We start from the raw sequence: 17,384 nt of genomic DNA on the forward strand, positions 1-17,384 counted from the left end.
GTCAGGCTCAACGGGTAGTGATCAATGGCTCCATGCATAGATGGCAGCCGGTATCAAGTGGAGTGCCCCAAGGGTCAGTCCTGGGGCCGCTTTTGTTCAATATCTTCATTAATGATCTGGAGGATGGTGTGGATTGCATCCTCAGCAAGTTTGCAGATGACACTAAACTGGGAGGAGAGATAGATACACTGGAGGATAGGGATAGGATACAGAGGGACCTAGCCAAATTAGAGGACTGGGCCAAAAGTAATCTGAGGTTCAGCAAGGACAAGTGCAGAGTCCTGCACTTAGGACGGAAGAATGCCATGCACCGCTACAGACTAGGGACCGAATGGCTAGGCAGCAGTTCTGCAGAAAAGGACCTAGGGGTTACAGTGGACGAGAAGCTGGATATGAGTCAGCAGTGTGCCCTTGTTGCCAAGAAGGCCAGTGGCATTTTGGGATGTATAAGTAGGGGCATTGCCAGCAGATCGAGGGACGTGATCGTTCCCCTCTATTCGACATTGGTGAGGCCTCATCTGGAGTACTGTGTCCAGTTTTGGGCCCCACACTACAAGAAGGATGTGGATAAACTGGAAAACATCCAGCGGAGGGCAACAAAAATTATTAGGGGACTGGAACACATGACTTATGAGGAGAGGCTGAGGGAACTGGGATTGTTTAGTCTGTGGAAGAGAAGAATGAGGGGAGATTTGATAGCTGCTTTCAACTACCTGAAAAGGGGTTCCAAAGAGGATGGCTCTAGACTGTTCTCAGTGGTAGCAGATGACAGAACGAGGAGTAATGGTCTCAAGTCGCAGTGGGGGAGGTTTAGGTTGGATATTAGGAAAAACTTTTTCTCTAGGAGGGTGGTAAAACACTGGAATGCGTTACCTAGGGAGGTGGTGGAATCTCCTTCCTTAGAAGTTTTTAAGGTCAGGCTTGTCAAAGCCCAGGCTGGGATGATTTAGCTGGGAATTGGTCCTGTTTTGAGCAGGGGGTTGAACTAGATGACCTCCTGAAGTCCCTTCCAACCCTGATATTCTATGATTCTATGATATTCAAACCCATTTCAGGGGACGGAAGAACCCAATGCACCGCTACAGACTAGGGACCGAATGGCTAGGCAGCAGTTCTGCGGAAAAGGACCTAGTGGTGACAGTGGACGAGAAGCTGGATATGAGTCAGCAGTGTGCCCTTGTTGCCAAGAAGGCCAATGGCATTTTGGGATGTATAAGTAGGGGCATAGCGAGCAGATCGAGGGACGTGATCGTTCCCCTCTATTCGACATTGGTGAGGCCTCATCTGGAGTACTGTGTCCAGTTTTGGGCCCCACACTTCAAGAAGGATGTGGATAAATTGGAGAGGGTCCAGCGAAGGGCAACAAAAATAATTAGGGGACTGGAACACATGAGTTATGAGGAGAGGCTGAGGGAGCTGGGATTGTTTAGCCTGCAGAAGAGAAGAATGAGGGGGGATTTGATAGCTGCTTTCAACTACCTGAAAGGGGGTTCCAAAGAGGATGGCTCTAGACTGTTCTCAATGGTAGCAGATGACAAAACGAGGAGTAATGGTCTCAAGTTGCAGTGGGGGAGGTTTAGATTGGATATTAGGAAAAACTTTTTCACTAAGAGGGTGGTGAAACACTGGAATGTGTTACCTAGGGAGGTGGTAGAATCTCCTTCCTTAGAGGTTTTTAAGGTCAGGCTTGACAAAGCCCTGGCTGGGATGATTTAACTGGGAATTGGTCCTGCTTTGAGCAGGGGGTTGGACTAGATGACCTTCTGGGGTCCCTTCCAACCCTGATATTCTATGATTCTATGACATAGGACTTCTTTTCCGCCTTCTTGGATGTGGGCGGAATGGAAGGTGGGGTCTGCCATGCAAACTTGGCAATTTTTAGGACCCCCTGGTGGATGGGCAATGTGACCCAGGCTGGGGCAGAGGAAGGGGATGATACTGAAAAGGTCATCGGACTCTTTAGCTAGCTCCTTGACCTCCAAATTCAGGTTGGCAGCCACCCTCTTGAGCAGGGCTTGTGATCCCTGAAGTAATCGGGCGGGGGGGCTATTGGTTTGTGAGGGCTCCGCCACTGCCTCGTCTCGGGACAGCGAGGACGACTGCACCTCTGGAGGGTGGGGAGCGTCTCCTTGCTCCATTGGTGACCGCTCTGCAGCTGCCGGGGCCTCCCGCGAAGCTCCCGCTTCTGACTCAGCATGACGCTCCAACTCGGGAGCCAGCTGCGCCGGGCGTAGCTTGTCCAATGTAACCAGGGAGAAGCGGTACAACTACAGTGCCAGCATAAAGGTACACCCCACAGGTTCCACTATTGCCACAGGGCGGGCCATTGCCCTTGACCCCATGCCAATGCCGCCAGCACCTTAGCGGGTTCCTGGCTAAGAGGCGATTCGCCCTTTATAGGGAAGCAGCTGAAGGGGCCCTCTGACCTGGACCACTGCCCTTCTGGTGACCAGGGCGGGAATGTTGAAGCATGAGTCTGTCGACTAATCCTCATTGGCGACCGGTACGGAGAAGGTCAGGGCCAATGCCTGCCCTAAGAACGGTGCCGGGGCCCAGGCAAGACCTCAGACCACAGTGGTAACCCTAAGGGCGTAGCTCGTGGCGAACCGGGGAAGTCCCGGATGACTGGAAAAAGGCTAATGTAGTGCCAATCTTTAAAAAAGGGAAGAAGGAAGATCCTGGGAACTACAGGCCAGTCAGCCTCACCTCAGTCCCTGGAAAAATCATGGAGCAGGTCCTCAAAGAATCAATCCTGAAGCACTTGCATGAGAGGAAAGTGATCAGGAACAGCCAGCATGGATTCACCAAGGGAAGGTCATGCCTGACTAATCTAATCGCCTTTTATGATGAGATTACTGGTTCTGTGGATGAAGGGAAAGCAGTGGATGTATTGTTTCTTGACTTTAGCAAAGCTTTTGACACGGTCTCCCATAGTATTCTTGTCAGCAAGTTAAGGAAGTATGGGCTGGATGAATGCACTATAAGGTGGGTAGAAAGCTGGCTAGATTGTCGGGCTCAACGGGTAGTGATCAATGGCTCCATGTCTAGTTGGCAGCCGGTATCAAGTGGAGTGCCCCAAGGGTCGGTCCTGGGGCCGGTTTGATTCAATATCTTCATAAATGATCTGGAGGATGGTGTAGATTGCACTCTCAGGAAATTTGCGGATGATACTAAACTGGGAGGAGTGGTAGATACGCTGGAGGGGAGGGATAGGATACAGAAGGACCTAAACCAATTGGAAGATTGGGCCAAAAGGAATCTGATGAGGTTCAATAAGGATAAGTGCAGGGTCCTGCACTTAGGACGGAAGAACCCAATGCACAGCTACAGACTAGGGACCGAATGGCTAGGCAGCAGTTCTGCGGAAAAGGACCTAGGGGTGACAGTGGACGAGAAGCTGGATATGAGTCAGCAGTGTGCCCTTGTTGCCAAGAAGGCCAATGGCATTTTGGGATGTATAAGTAGGGGCATAGCGAGCAGATCGAGGGACGTGATCGTTCCCCTCTATTCGACATTGGTGAGGCCTCATCTGGAGTACTGTGTCCAGTTTTGGGCCCCACACTTCAAGAAGGATGTGGATAAATTGGAGAGAGTCCAGCGAAGGGCAACAAAAATGATTAGGGGACTGGAACACATGAGTTATGAGGAGAGGCTGAGGGAGCTGGGATTGTTTAGCCTGCAGAAGAGAAGAATGAGGGGGGATTTGATAGCTGCTTTCAACTACCTGAAAGGGGGTTCCAAAGAGGATGGCTCTAGACTGTTCTCAATGGTACCAGATGACAGAACGAGGAGTAATGGTCTCAAGTTGCAGTGGGGGAGGTTTAGATTGGATATTAGGAAAAACTTTTTCACTAAGAGGGTGGTGAAACACTGGAATGCGTTACCTAGGGAGGTGGTAGAATCTCCTTCCTTAGAGGTTTTTAAGGTCAGGCTTGACAAAGCCCTGGCTGGGATGATTTAACTGGGAATTGGTCCTGCTTTGAGCAGGGGGTTGGACTAGATGACCTTCTGGGGTCCCTTCCAACCCTGATATTCTATGATTCTATGAAGGGCCTCTGTAGTAGGCACGAGGCCTAACATAGGTCCTTTGCCTGAAATTCCCTTCTTGCACAGTGCCTGTGGGCCAGTCAACAGACTGTTTCTTTGGTATAGGTGAGGGGGAACGGTACCAGGCAGATTCCGGTGCCAGCAGTGCACTGCATGTCAACACCAAAATACCGGGCGTGGAGTCCGAGTGCAAGGGCTCCGATGCTGGGCACAGATTGGTGTCCATGAGGAGGGCCCTCAATCGAATGTCCCGCTCTTTCCGAGTCCAGGAATGAAAAGTTTTTGCAGATCCAGCACTTGTCTTTTCTATGAGACTCCCCCAGGCACTTTGAACAGCTATCGTGAGGGTTACTGATGGGCATCAGCCAGCTGCACTCAGAACACGGCTTGAAACCTGGGGAATGGGGCATGCCCTGCGCCAGGATAAAGTCCCAGCTGGGACTCTAACTATGAAACTACTATTAACCCACTTAACAGCTAACTAATCAGTCAACTAAACAACAAAGGAGAACAATCTAAACAGTGAAGAACCAATAATGCTCTTGCTAAGCAAGACCAGGTGCTCCAAGCAACGGTTATGGGCGGTAAGAAGGAACTGAGAAGGCGTAGGGCCAGTGGTGCCTGATATACTGCCGCATGAGCGCGGCACTCCAGAGGGCGCCACAGCTGACCCTACAGATATCGCTAAGGCAAAATCTCCGAAAACTGTGTACATGGGTGCACACACCTAGAATGGAATCGACATGAACAAGCACTCGAAGAAGAAACTAGAGTTTTTTGAGATGCGGTGTCCTTATCTCTATTCCACTGTGGGGGTATATGCAACCGGAGAATTTTCAAAACAGTGTCCACTGCTCCACACATACGCCCTGATTCACCTCATGCCTCCAACTGGGGATATAAAAGGTACCCATGCAAATATACATAGGGACCAGCAACTCAAAGAAGGAGCAAATTTACATTTAGTTTTGTTTTCAACACTGCAACAAATTCAGACATTTGGTTAGTAAAAGAGGATACAAACAGAAAATTGGCCCTTTGCCATTCCTCTGTAGGCCTAAAATAATAATTTATAGTATTAACTCTTAAGTAGCTATTAAATAAAAGAAATCTAGACTAGGATAGAATGAATTAGCAAGTGAAGCTCAAACTCTTACAGATTTTCATATTCTTAGGGCTTGTCTAAACATTGCATTAGTGCACTCCAGCTAGGGTGTAAATTCTAGTACGGACCAGCGTGTCACACACTAACTGTCCACGTAGTTCCTGGTAGTGTGGACTACAAGTTCCCTAGTGCACATTGACATAGTACCATGACTATGTCAATGTGCAGTCCCTTCAAAACTGCACTACCCCTTTCAACTGCATAAAGTTTATACTTCTTGTCCTCATCTTAAGGACTTTCACAATTCTGCCCCTCCACTAGTTTTTCTGTTCCTATGTCATATTGAATTCCTGTCCCTGTCACACACCTACCCACCCAAAAGAAGTTTGGATTATAACTCTGGAGTAAACTAGTTTCTCATTAATAAACCCATGCAATTGGAGGTTCTCACAACCCCAAAATGTGCACACATCCTGAAGTCCTTGTTATTTATGTCCTCTGTCTCAAAGAGCTTGCATAAATAGTTATGACTATCTAGTCCTTTTATTGTATTAGAACTGCTAAACATGCAACATAGCAACGTATTAAGCCTTGTGTAATGATTGCAGAAAAAGAAAATAAAAACAACCCCTCAGACAAATAAAATGTATACTGTACAAAGCTTCAGCGTTTTCATTCTTAAAATCTACAGCACACAATCTCCTAATATTATATGTATCCCCTGCTATAAAGAACAGATTCTTCACAACATAATCCAGCACAATGTAGCTGTTGCCTTCCACATCATGCAAGCCCCTTAGAAATTGCAGATGCTTCCTCTGCAACAGTACAAAGTTCAGCTGCCAAAGACTCCCCCTTGCTCCAGTGACATTTCCGGTTTGCAAGATACAGAGCTGAATTAGGAGAAAAAAGATGTGTATAAATGACCTCACAGAATCTTGCACTCAGTGACTTCAGATTCTCAGGACTACCTGTTCCACCCACCAAGAGATAGTAGTCCAAGAGATTATGAAACCTTCACAACCACATATACAAAGATAGGCCAGATGGCTATAAAAACACAAACCCAACAAAAGAAAATAGATTGTTAGGGGGAGGTTCTTGCCCTCCCCCAATCACTAGAGTGCCTTCACATATCCATCACACCTAAAACATTGGTATTGTATTGGTGAAAAAACTCCTCACCCTAGCCTCCATTACATTTGGGGGCAAGGAGCCTGTCAAATCATCATTGTGGAGAAATGTTGGAGGAACTCTGTCTCTTCTCTCTCATTACACCTTTTACTAACAGGGCAAGTGGGTTATCTTAACCTTGTTCTCTCTCTCTGACTGAAATGGAGTTATCAGCCAATGGAGTTATCAGCCAATCCAATGAAGTTATGTACACAATAACCTCTCTTTAAAATTGTTCACAATTGACAATCACATCCCCATAGTAGGGGACTCAGGGGTTCACGAGGTATGCGCTCCCCTTCTGCCGTAGGGTTGCCAAGTTTCTACTTGCACAAAATCGAACACCCTTGCCCAGCCTTCTCCAAGGCCCCGCCCCCCATTCACTCCATCCCCCCTCCCTCTGTCGCTCACTCTCCTCACTCTCACTCACTTGCACTCATTTTCACCGGGTTGGCTCAGAGGGTTGGGGCGCGGGAGGGGGTAAGGGCTCTGGCTGAGGTTGTGGGCTCTGGGGTGGGGCCAGAAATGAGGAGTTCAGGTTGTGTGAGGGGATTCCAGGCTGAGGCAGTGGGTTGGGGTGCACTGGGGTGAGGGCTACTGGCTCTGGGGTGGAGCTGGGGTTGAGGGGTTTGGAATATGGGAGGGGGCTCCGGGCTGAGACAAGGGGTTGGAGTGTGGGAGGGGGTATGGTACGGGCTCTGGGCTGGGGCCAGAAATGAGGAGTTCAAGGTGCAGGAGGGGGCTCCAGGCTGGGACAGGGGGCTGGGGCTTTGGTGTGGGCTGGGGATCAGGGATTTAGGGTGCAAGAGGGGGCTATGGGCTGGGGGGTTCAGAGGGTGGGATGGGGATGAGGGCTGGGGCAGGCTCCGGGAGGCGCTTACCTCAGGCAGCTCCTGGAAGCAGTGGTATGTCCCCGCTCTGGCTCCGACACGGAGGCATGGCCAGGCAGCTCTACACGCTGCCCCATCCATAGGCACCGCCCCTACAGCTCCCATTGGCTGGGAACCGCAGCCAATGGGAGCTGCGGAGCTGGCGCTTCAGGAGGGGGCAGCGCTCGGAGCCCCCTGGCTGCCCCTATTCCTAGGATCTGGAGGGAGGGACATACCGCTGCTTCAAGGAGCCACACGGAGCCACAGCAGGCAGGGAGCACTGCTGACTGAACTTTTAATGGCCTGGTCAGCAGTGCTGACCAGAGCCACCAGGGTCCCTTTTCGACCAGGTGTTCCGGTCAAAAACCAGGCACCTGGCAACCCTACTCTGCCCCTGTGATGTTCCCCCGGTGTTACTGGACCGACTAGTTCAGTCCAATCCTTGACTCTGGGAGCCAGCCTTACCCTGCTCCACTCTGAGAGCCCCCACTCCTGGGCTGTCCACAGCCTCTAGCATGTAAGCTGCTCTGAGTGTGCACTTTTGGCCAGCCGCCGCTTGGATTGTGCAACCGAATGACACTGGACAATATCTCCGGTCCCAAACACAACCCTAGGAAACTCTGTCTTGCACTGTCCATTTATGCCCACTGGATGCTGCAAGCTTGTATGAGTTCGTCAGTTTAACAAAGAAACTGATAAGTACCAGGCTTGTTACAGGAGCCTCCGACGCGCTTCAAACCAAATGCACTGCTTCAGATAGAATAAACAAACAAATACATAAACTACAAAAGATAGATTTTAAGTGATTATAAGTCAAAGCACAACAAATCTGATTTGGTCAAATGAAATAAAAGCAAAACGCAATCTGAGCTGATCTTAACATTTTCAGTTCCCTTACAAACTTAGATCCTTCTCACCACAGGCTGGCTTGTTGCGCTTCAGCCAGGCTCTCCCCTTTGATCAGCATTTCAGTCGCTTGGTGGTGGTGTCTGTAGATCGGAGTGAGCAAACTACGGCCCACGGGCCGGATCCGGCCCATTAGGGCTTTGGATCCAGCCCAAGGGATTGCTCCCTGTGGTGCCGCAGGCCCCGCGCCACTCTCAGAAGCGGCGGGCACCATGTCCCTGTGCGGCCCATGGGGGAGGAAGGGCAGAGGGCTGCATGCGTTACCTTTGCCTCCAGGCACTGCCCCCCACAGCTCCCATTGTCCAGGAACGGAGAACCGCGGCCAATGGGAGCTTCGGGGGAGGTACCTGGAGGCATGGCAAGGGCAGCACATGGAACATGGTTCCGGTTGCTTCCCGGAGTGGCGACACATGGGGCCAGGGCAGGCAGGGAGTCTGCCCTGCCCCAGTGTGCGCCGCTGTCACCCTGGAGCCCAAACCCCCCCTGCACCCCCATGCCCCAGCCTGCATCTCGCACCCCTCCTGCACCCCAACCCCCTTCCTGCACCTCACACCCCTCCTGCACCCCAACCCCCTTCCCTGAGCCCCCTGCCTGCACCCTGCACCCCTCCTGCACCCCAACTCCCCTCCCTGAGCCCCTGGCAGCACCCCGCACCCCTCCTGCACCCCAATCCCCTGCTCTGAGCCCCCTGCCTGCACCCCGCATCCCTTCTGTGCCCCAACTCCCTGCCCTGAGCCCCCTGCCTGCACCCTGCACCCCTCCTGCGCCCCAACTCCCTGCCCTGAGCCCCCTGCTGCACCCTGCACCCCTCCTGCACCCCAACTCCCTGCCCTGAGCCCCCTGCTGCACCCTGCACCCCTCCTGCACCCCAACTCCCTGCCCTGAGCCCCCTGCTGCACCCTGCACCCCTCCTGCACCCCAACTCCCTGCCCTGAGCCCCCTCCTGCACCCTGCACCCCTCCTGCACCCCAACTCCCTGCCCTGAGCCCCCTCCTGCACCCTGCACCCCAACTCCCTTCCCTGAGCCCCCTCATACACTCCACGCCCTTCCTCTGCCCCAATCCCTTGCCCTGAGTCCAATCCTGCACACCGCACCCCCTCCTACACCCGCACCACAACCCCCTGCCCTGCATACAATTTCCCCACCCAGATGTGGCCCTCGGTCCAAAAAGTTTGCCCACCCCTGCTGTAGATGGAGGTGGAAGAGAGAGAGAGAGAATGGCAAACGTCTCTCCCTTTTATCAGGTTCTTTCTTCCTTCTTGGCTTTGCTCCCCGCCCTTCAGATTCAGGTGAGTATTACCTCATCGTAGTCCCAAACGGACCAAGGGAAGGTGGGGTGACTCACTTGAGAGTTCAACAGTTGCTGCCTAGGCCAGTGTCCTTTGTTCCTGTGAGGCTGGGCTGGGCTTGTCCCATACATGCCATGATGAGGTGTGAACTGCCCCTCTGCTCCTGGAGAGATTTGCCTGGGCTTGTTTTAAGCCATGGGGACACATTTTCAGCCTCATAACTATATATATGAAATTACAACCTATAACATTACTATAACAACAATACTCAGTGCATCATGAGCTTTCCAAAGACACTTGACATGACAAACTTTGCATTGGATACCACACAATCATATTATAAGGATGAACATGGAGGTGGAAGGTGTTCCCCCGAGGTAGAGAGCATCACAGCCCCCTCCCCCTACACTTGAAAAACCTTCCAAAAGACCAACAGCCATATACAGCAATCAGATGTAATATAGTCATAGTTAGCCTCTACCTCAAGAAGGGGCAACTATGGAGTACATGATGCACCATTCCACAGGTGCTAAAATGAAGATACTTCTCTCTACAGAATAAGGTGTAGGCTCTGTTGTGGCAGAGCTCAGAAAACTCTCAGACATTCCAAGCTGCTATGGAGTCTGATTTAGACAAAAGCAATACCCTTAATGAATAACCCTCTCAATTCACAGTATGAAAGACAACAAACACATGCTTCAAGGGGGCACTGTTTTCTGAAGCAGTAACTCAGCTCTGCTACAGAGAGGCAGCCAAACCACAGCAATTACATACAATTAAGCTCTGCAACAGAACAGAGGTCGGCAGAACAAAGGAATTTTTAAAGAATAAAGCCAAAAAGAAAGGTTTCATTGGATGACATGGAGGTTGACACAACACGCAAGATAATAGCAAAATGAAAGCTCCAGTTTTTGCAACATAAAATGCCATGAGGGGGTCAGCCAGACCGTTCTGGAAATATTTCTCCTAAAATCACAAATAAAACCAAAGGCCTGGGATTAATTTCATTGGGAATTCCTCCCTCCTTCCTTGTCACTGAATTTCTGGTCTATGCGAACATACAATACAGAGCATCCAAAATGACTTAACAGATCTTCAACAACTAAGCTGCTTCAATCTCTTCCCACTGATCACTGTGCTCATCTGTCTCTTCTGTGTCTGCCTTTAGCAACAGAAGCAGAGACAAGAGCTGCATGAAAGTCAGAAACAATCCTGCATTTTAGAAATATTATCAGAGCGAAGAAAACCTAGAAGGCTGAGTATCATGCTGCCTGGAGCAGCTCACAGCCAAGAGTGCCAACCTCAGGGCAGACTGTCAAAAGCAGGGCAGACACCCCAAACTGGTGATATGTTCTATAATTAGATTACACCAACCCAGTAACAAATGTGAATTCCTATCTCACTGTACCAGTCTTACCATGGAGTCATAGACAGTCCCTTTGGACTCTCCGGTCTATCTTGCCACACAGGCAAGCTGGATTTAGTTATAAATGATCACTTACACCAAAAATCACAAAATATTCAGGTTGCTCCCAGTCCCAAGAGACCAGCCACTTACTCCAGATCCATTTGTCTTTGGGATGAGATCTAAGGTACAATACCTACAGCCAATCCTGTAATAAACTAACTAAAGGTTTATTATTAACTAGGAAAAAGAAATAAGAGTTATTTACAGGCTAAAGCAAGCAAGCATATATACACAAATAATTTTAAGTCTGTGATTTCAAAGGTGACAGAGATGTAGTAATCTGTCAACACTGGATGTCTTTTTTGGGCTTAACTCAGGTCAACCCTGCAGATCTCTGCTTTTTGTTTCTTAGCTCCTGCCCTTGTGAGATTCCAAACAGTAAAGAGAAGAAAAATCTTCATGCTAGCAATTTTTATTTCCCTCTTCCGGCATTCAAGTGGATGGCACAAAGCTTTCTGCACGTACTTCTCTATGGGTGGATTGGGCAATCAACAAAGCTTTTGTCCTACAATGGCCTACTTAATATTTGATAGTCCTCTTGGATAGGTAGGGGAACAGACTCTTCTTGTTTGAGTTCACAATTTCAGAGCAGGCATTTTTACAATCATAAAACAAACTTTATAGCGTGGAATACAGACATTACAAGTAAGATTAATGCATGAAGCAATTTACAAGCATTTCATAGAGTCTAAACATTAAATACGTTCTTATAAAGCTAATACGTATTTTGAACAAAACTAACATATAGATGAGCTGGTTTCGTTTCCAGCTATTAGTTTGTTAGTTCTTAGCTAACGCCTACGGCCTTGGCCAGAGCTGGCACTTTGTTTACCAACATTACACTGAGACCAGCAAGAGATTCTTATCTTAAATCCCAATAAGATGAAAGCCAAAAGTGTTACAATTAGCAGCGCAACAAAATTATTACACTCTTAGATTACAGGCAGTTACATTAATGTTGCCTAACTGTCACAGCAAAATCTTAACCATTCGGGCTGAATGGTTTGCATACTGGGCATCTGACCTAGGTTGAATTTTTTTTTTTTTTTTTTTTTTTTTAATTTCAGCTAAAACAAGTCAGCTATTTTTGAGAACCAGATTAGATTAGAGAAATATATGTTGTCCAGCCCATGTAAAAAACAAACAAACAAAAACAAAAAAATCACAGCCATGTTGTTGAGATGCTCTAGTGCTTCCACCCTTTGCAAGATAGACTTGAAATTTTGTAGTGGGGTTGCCCTGATGTAAGAGATGTGCCCTTTGTTGTCCCTGTGAAAATTCACCCAAATTCAGCCAATTTTTGAGACTCTGAAAAATCACACTTTATACACGCTCAGTAAAGTCTTAAGAGTTTGGCAGCTACATTCTTTGAAGATTCAGAGAGGCATGTGATCATGTAATTGGAGACTGTATCATAAAACTGCATACATCCAAGGGGGATAAATTAAAATTTCCTATACAATCTTAAATCTGGCATTTCCTAACATTTAAGCCCCTAGATCAGTGGTTCCCAAGCTAGGGGTGCTGCTTGTTCAGGGAAAGCCCCTGGCGGGCTGGGCCAGTTTGTTTACTGGCCGCGTCTGCAGGTTCAGCCGATCGTGGCTCCCAGTGGCCATGGTTCACCGTTCTCGGCCAATGGGGGCTGTGGGATGTGCTGGCTACCCTTCCCGCAGCCCCCATTGGCCTGGAGCGGCGAACTGCAGCCAGTGGGAGCCGCGATCGGCCAAACCTGCGGACGCGGAAGGTAAACAAACCCGCCTGGCCCGCCAGAGGGTTTCCGTGAACAAACAGCGCTCCTAGTTTGGGAACCACTGTCCTAGCTGGACAGAAAATTTTCACCTTTTGAACTCAATTACTTCAGTGACAGGGACATTATGAATACCTAGTGTGCTAGATAAGAGATGCAATTCTGCAGAATATTAATGATGTATGTGCCAGAACTCAGAGCCACTGCTATACAGAATACAAACTTGCACCATATTACTATATGCATGGCGATGTCAAATATTTTTCTAATGAATAGATGTAACTAACAAATATGTACTTTCATATAACATGCCTATATACATGGTTCTTACCTGAAGAGGTTTTATACTCTGAAACACATTGATGTTTCCAAAAGCTAATGGCAGACCTCTCTCTGTTCTGCAGCCGATTTAACCTCTCTGCTAGCCCTCCCCTGCAGAGAATGAAGAAATGCTCAATTAAGCCAAGAATTAGCATTCAGTTTTGCCAAGTGACAAGTCATAGGACCAATGAAATATTTATTCTGTGACCCTCAGAGACAGAGACATACTGTAAAATTACACTCTACAGATTTGCTCAGACAATTCAGATTGGGCTACAATCCCAATAAAATGTGAGCTTAATACAATAAAGAAGACACAGAAAACTTCATCATCCTGGTATTCAAAATTTCAAGTCCCTCAGTCCCCCACCAATATGAGTTTAAAGAAGTATTTCCATCCTCCCTTCCACTTCCACTTTTTTTTTTACATTAGAAGAAAGACACAAATATAGAACAATTTTGAAAACGCCCACATCTGTCAAGAGCAATGCCCCGCCCAGAATGTCATCTTATCCATAACTTTCACCTGGGGTTCACTTTACAGCAACTTTTTCAAAGTTGCTTGCTCGCTGGCAATGAGTGATTGCAAAAATATTCTTTTAGCCACACTTGATTCATTTCACACGCTGGGTCAAGTGTGCATTTCAGTGGCCTGAAAACTCTCCACACTGAAATTAATTCAACATTCTCGAGGTCAGAGGAAGAGGAGTAGCATCTGAAACATACACATTTAAGATAATTTCAAAGCAATTCCTATACCTTTGATACTGACCCCAAAGGGGTCAGTTTTCTAGTTTAAGAACAAAGAGACTAGTGTGTATGAAGCTGCCTTTGGACTATTGTGGGACTATTTGAGCATTTTTCTTCACCTCTGACTTAGATAAATTTTCATATTTATCTGTCTGTGAATAAGATCTGAAAAAATTATTTATGCAGGGCTGCAACTTGTGTTTCCTTTCCCTACATTCAGCTACCATCTATTATTGATTCTTTAACAATAATCCTTCCATTTCCCATCAAATTGTGCAGTTAAAAGAAGCTGTGAATTTGCTTGGTTTCAAAGTATAAAGTATACTCAAGACAGTACTTATGAGAAATTCCAGATGCTCACTGGAAATAGTTGTTTCTGCATCTGTTTGGTACATTGTAAAATTGGAAAATACAATAAAAGGATATGCCATGCATGAGAGGAATTTCCATGGTAAACAAGGGGGATGGGTAGTTTACAGTTAAGATTTGTTCGGGGGAGGGGGGTTGTTTTTGTTTTGTTTTTTAAAACAAAACTAGAAATTAACTACTTCTTTTGGTTCAAACATATACACACACATTACAACAGAGTTTACAATATTGATATTTGATAAACACCAAGTGATATTTTATATATAATACTGTTGCATACATTACTAAGAGTACTGGTGGGGATATGTTGTACAAGTTATGTATGTATGTTAATATGGAATATGCAAGCAATATCATGGCTGGACAGGTAAGAGGACATTAACTATGAGTATATTTTCCCTTATTAAAGATGGAAGATAGAGCATGGTGCAAAGTTGATATTGGAAACAGCACAGAATCTAATCTCTTTTCCATGTTTAGAGGGAGGCAAGAATATTTGTTTAAATTACTTTTAATTCTTTTTTAAGGTTTGTACATACAAGCTGGTGTTCATGAATTCTTCTCTGCCCAGTGAACTGTCACACTCAAGGTTTCATTTACACAGCAAACGAAGAGACCCTTGGCAGCAATTCTCCAAATCTAAGTCAATTCATTTGGGAGCGCTGTTAGCGTAAGATCCATAAACCTGGAAATCCTGGATGCACCATCATCTCAGGCACTGACACCCTGACACCAGGATTACCTGGCTGTGTAGACTCCCTCCTCAGGCCCACGCTACCAGCACTCCCAGCTATCTTCAAGACACCAATGACTTCCTGAGGAAACTACAATCCATCGGTGATCTTCCTGATAACGCCATCCTGGCCACTATGGAGTAGAAGCCCTCTACACCAACATTCCACACAAAGATGGACTACAAGCAGTCAGGAACAGTATCTCTGATAATGTCACGGCAAACCTGGTGGCTGAACTTTGGGACTTTGTCCTCATCCATAACTATTTTACATTTGGGGACAATGTATATCTTCAGATCAGCGGCACTGCTATGGGTACCCACATGGCCCCACAGTATGCCAACATTTTTATGGCTGACTTAGAACAACACTTCCTCAGCTCTTGTCCCCTAATGCCCCTCCTCTAATTGCGCTACATTGATGACATCTTCATCATCTGGACCCATGGAAAAGAAGCCCTTGAGGAATTCCACCATGATTTCAACAATTTCCATCCCACCATCAACCTCAGCCTGGACCAGTCCACACAAGAGATCCACTTCCTGGACACTACAGTGCTAATAAACGATGGTCACATAAACACCACCCTATACCCGAAACCTACTGACCGCTATTCCTACCTACATGCCTCCAGCTTTCATCCAGACCACACACCACGATCCATTATCTACAGCCAAGCTCTACAATACAACCACATTTGCTCCAACCCCTCAGAAAGAGACAAACACCTACAAGATCTGGATCAAGCATTCTTACAACTACAATACCCACCTGCTGAAGTGAAGAAACAGATTAACAGAGCCAGAAGAGTACCCAAAAGTCACCTACTACAGGACAGGCCCAACAAAAAAAATAACAGAACGCCACTAGCCATCACCTTCAGCCCCCAACTAAAAACTCTCCAACGCATCATAAAGGATCTACAACCTAGCCTGAAGGACGACCCATCACTCTCACAGATCTTGGGAGACAGGCCAGTCCTTGCTTACAGACAGCCCCCCAACCTGAAGCAAATACTCACCAGCAACCACATACCACACAACAGAACCACTAACCCAGGAACCTATCCTTGCAACAAAGCCCGTTGCCAACTGTGTCCACATATCTATTCAGGGGACATCATCATAACATCAGCCACACTATCAGAGGCTCGGTCACCTGCACATCTACCAATGTGATATATGCCATCATGTGCCAGCAATGCCCCTCTGCAATGTACATTGGCCAAACTGGACAGTCTCTACGTAAAAGAATAAATGGACACAAATCAGACGTCAAGATTATAACATTCAAAAACCAGTTGGAGAACACTTCAATCTCTTTGGTCACTCAATTACAGACCTAAAAGTGGCAATTCTTCAACAAAAAAACTTCAAAAACAGACTCCAACAAGAGACTGCTGAATTGGAATTTAATTTGCAAACTGGATACAATTAATTTAGGCTTGAATAAAGACTGGGAGTGGATGGGTCATTACACAAAGTAAAACCATTTCCCCATGTTTATTTCCCCCCTCCCCACCCCGCACTGTTCCTCAGACATTCTTGTCAACTGCTGGTAATGGCCCACCTTGATTATCACTACAAAAGGTTTTTTTTTTCCTCTCCTGCTGGTAATAGTTCACCTTAAGCGATCACTCTCCTTACCGTATGTATGGTAACACCCATTGTTTCATGTTCCCCATGTATATAAATCTCCCCACTGTATTTTCCACTGAATGCTTCCGATGAAGTGAGCTGTAGCTCACGAAAGCTTATGCTCAAATAAATTGGTTAGTCTCTAAGGTGCCACAAGTACTCCTTTTCTTTTAACTGAAATAGTGTAACTTAAGTCGACTTACTGCAGTATTGTAGACCAGCCTTAAAAAAACTAGAATAGATTTTTGGCTTTGCTGGAGCCCAGGCTTTGATACCTGGCAAAGGGGGAGGGTCGTGGAACCCAGGCTCCTGCCCAAGCCTGAATGTTTACACTTATATTTTTAGCCCTACAGCACAAGCCCTGCAAGCCCTAGTCAGCTGACCTGGGCTCTGTTACTTGCTTTTGGCAAGATTTCAAGGTATACCATTTTTACTCTGCATCAGCTTCAGGGGTTGTCATCATGTTATATCTTATGATTTCCTCAATTTTGCTGGCATCTGTGATGCAGGCCTTTATTGATGCTAGTATTTGCTGTGGTCTTGCTTCATTTTGCCAGACGTTGGCATCAGTGCAGGACCTATTGTAACTAGCTCTTGAACTTAACTGTGGTTCCGTTTCTTTGTGCAGCTGTGTGCCTCGGGATGGGGTGGGAAGGCATGTTATTTTCTAATGCTGAATTTCCTCTTTTGGCAGATCCAGACACTATTATGTACTTAATTGGCCTATATGATTGACTTACATTTTGGTGTATATAATTTGACAGGTGGCAAATGTCATTTTGAAGAATAAAATATGATTCTTTTCTGTGAAGGAGGTGGACAGTATGTTTTTATATAACAAATAGCATACTTTGAGATTTATATCATGTCAACCTTTCCCAAGAAAGAACAATTTTTTGTGAAACAATTTAACACGCGCATTCATTTAGCCACCTATTATGCAAAGGTGACCAATCATACATTCTCCA

General features: G+C 46.8%; 1 protein-coding gene across 5 annotated transcripts in view; it reads right to left on the reverse strand.

Moving 5' to 3' along the window:
• The window catches only part of SPIDR (scaffold protein involved in DNA repair), a 335,489-nt gene that overhangs the window by 217,794 nt on the left and 100,311 nt on the right, over nt 1-17,384 (reverse strand). For all 5 annotated transcript variants that reach the window (XM_073331247.2, XM_073331245.2, XM_073331244.2 and 2 more), the window contains one exon: nt 12,937-13,037. In XM_073331247.2, coding sequence (XP_073187348.1) covers nt 12,937-13,037 — 101 coding nt within the window. The remainder of the gene's footprint in view (nt 1-12,936; nt 13,038-17,384) is intronic.

Source organism: Lepidochelys kempii, chromosome 2 (genome assembly GCF_965140285.1).
Source record: "Lepidochelys kempii isolate rLepKem1 chromosome 2, rLepKem1.hap1, whole genome shotgun sequence".
In the NCBI taxonomy this organism is placed as follows: Eukaryota; Metazoa; Chordata; order Testudines; family Cheloniidae; genus Lepidochelys; species Lepidochelys kempii.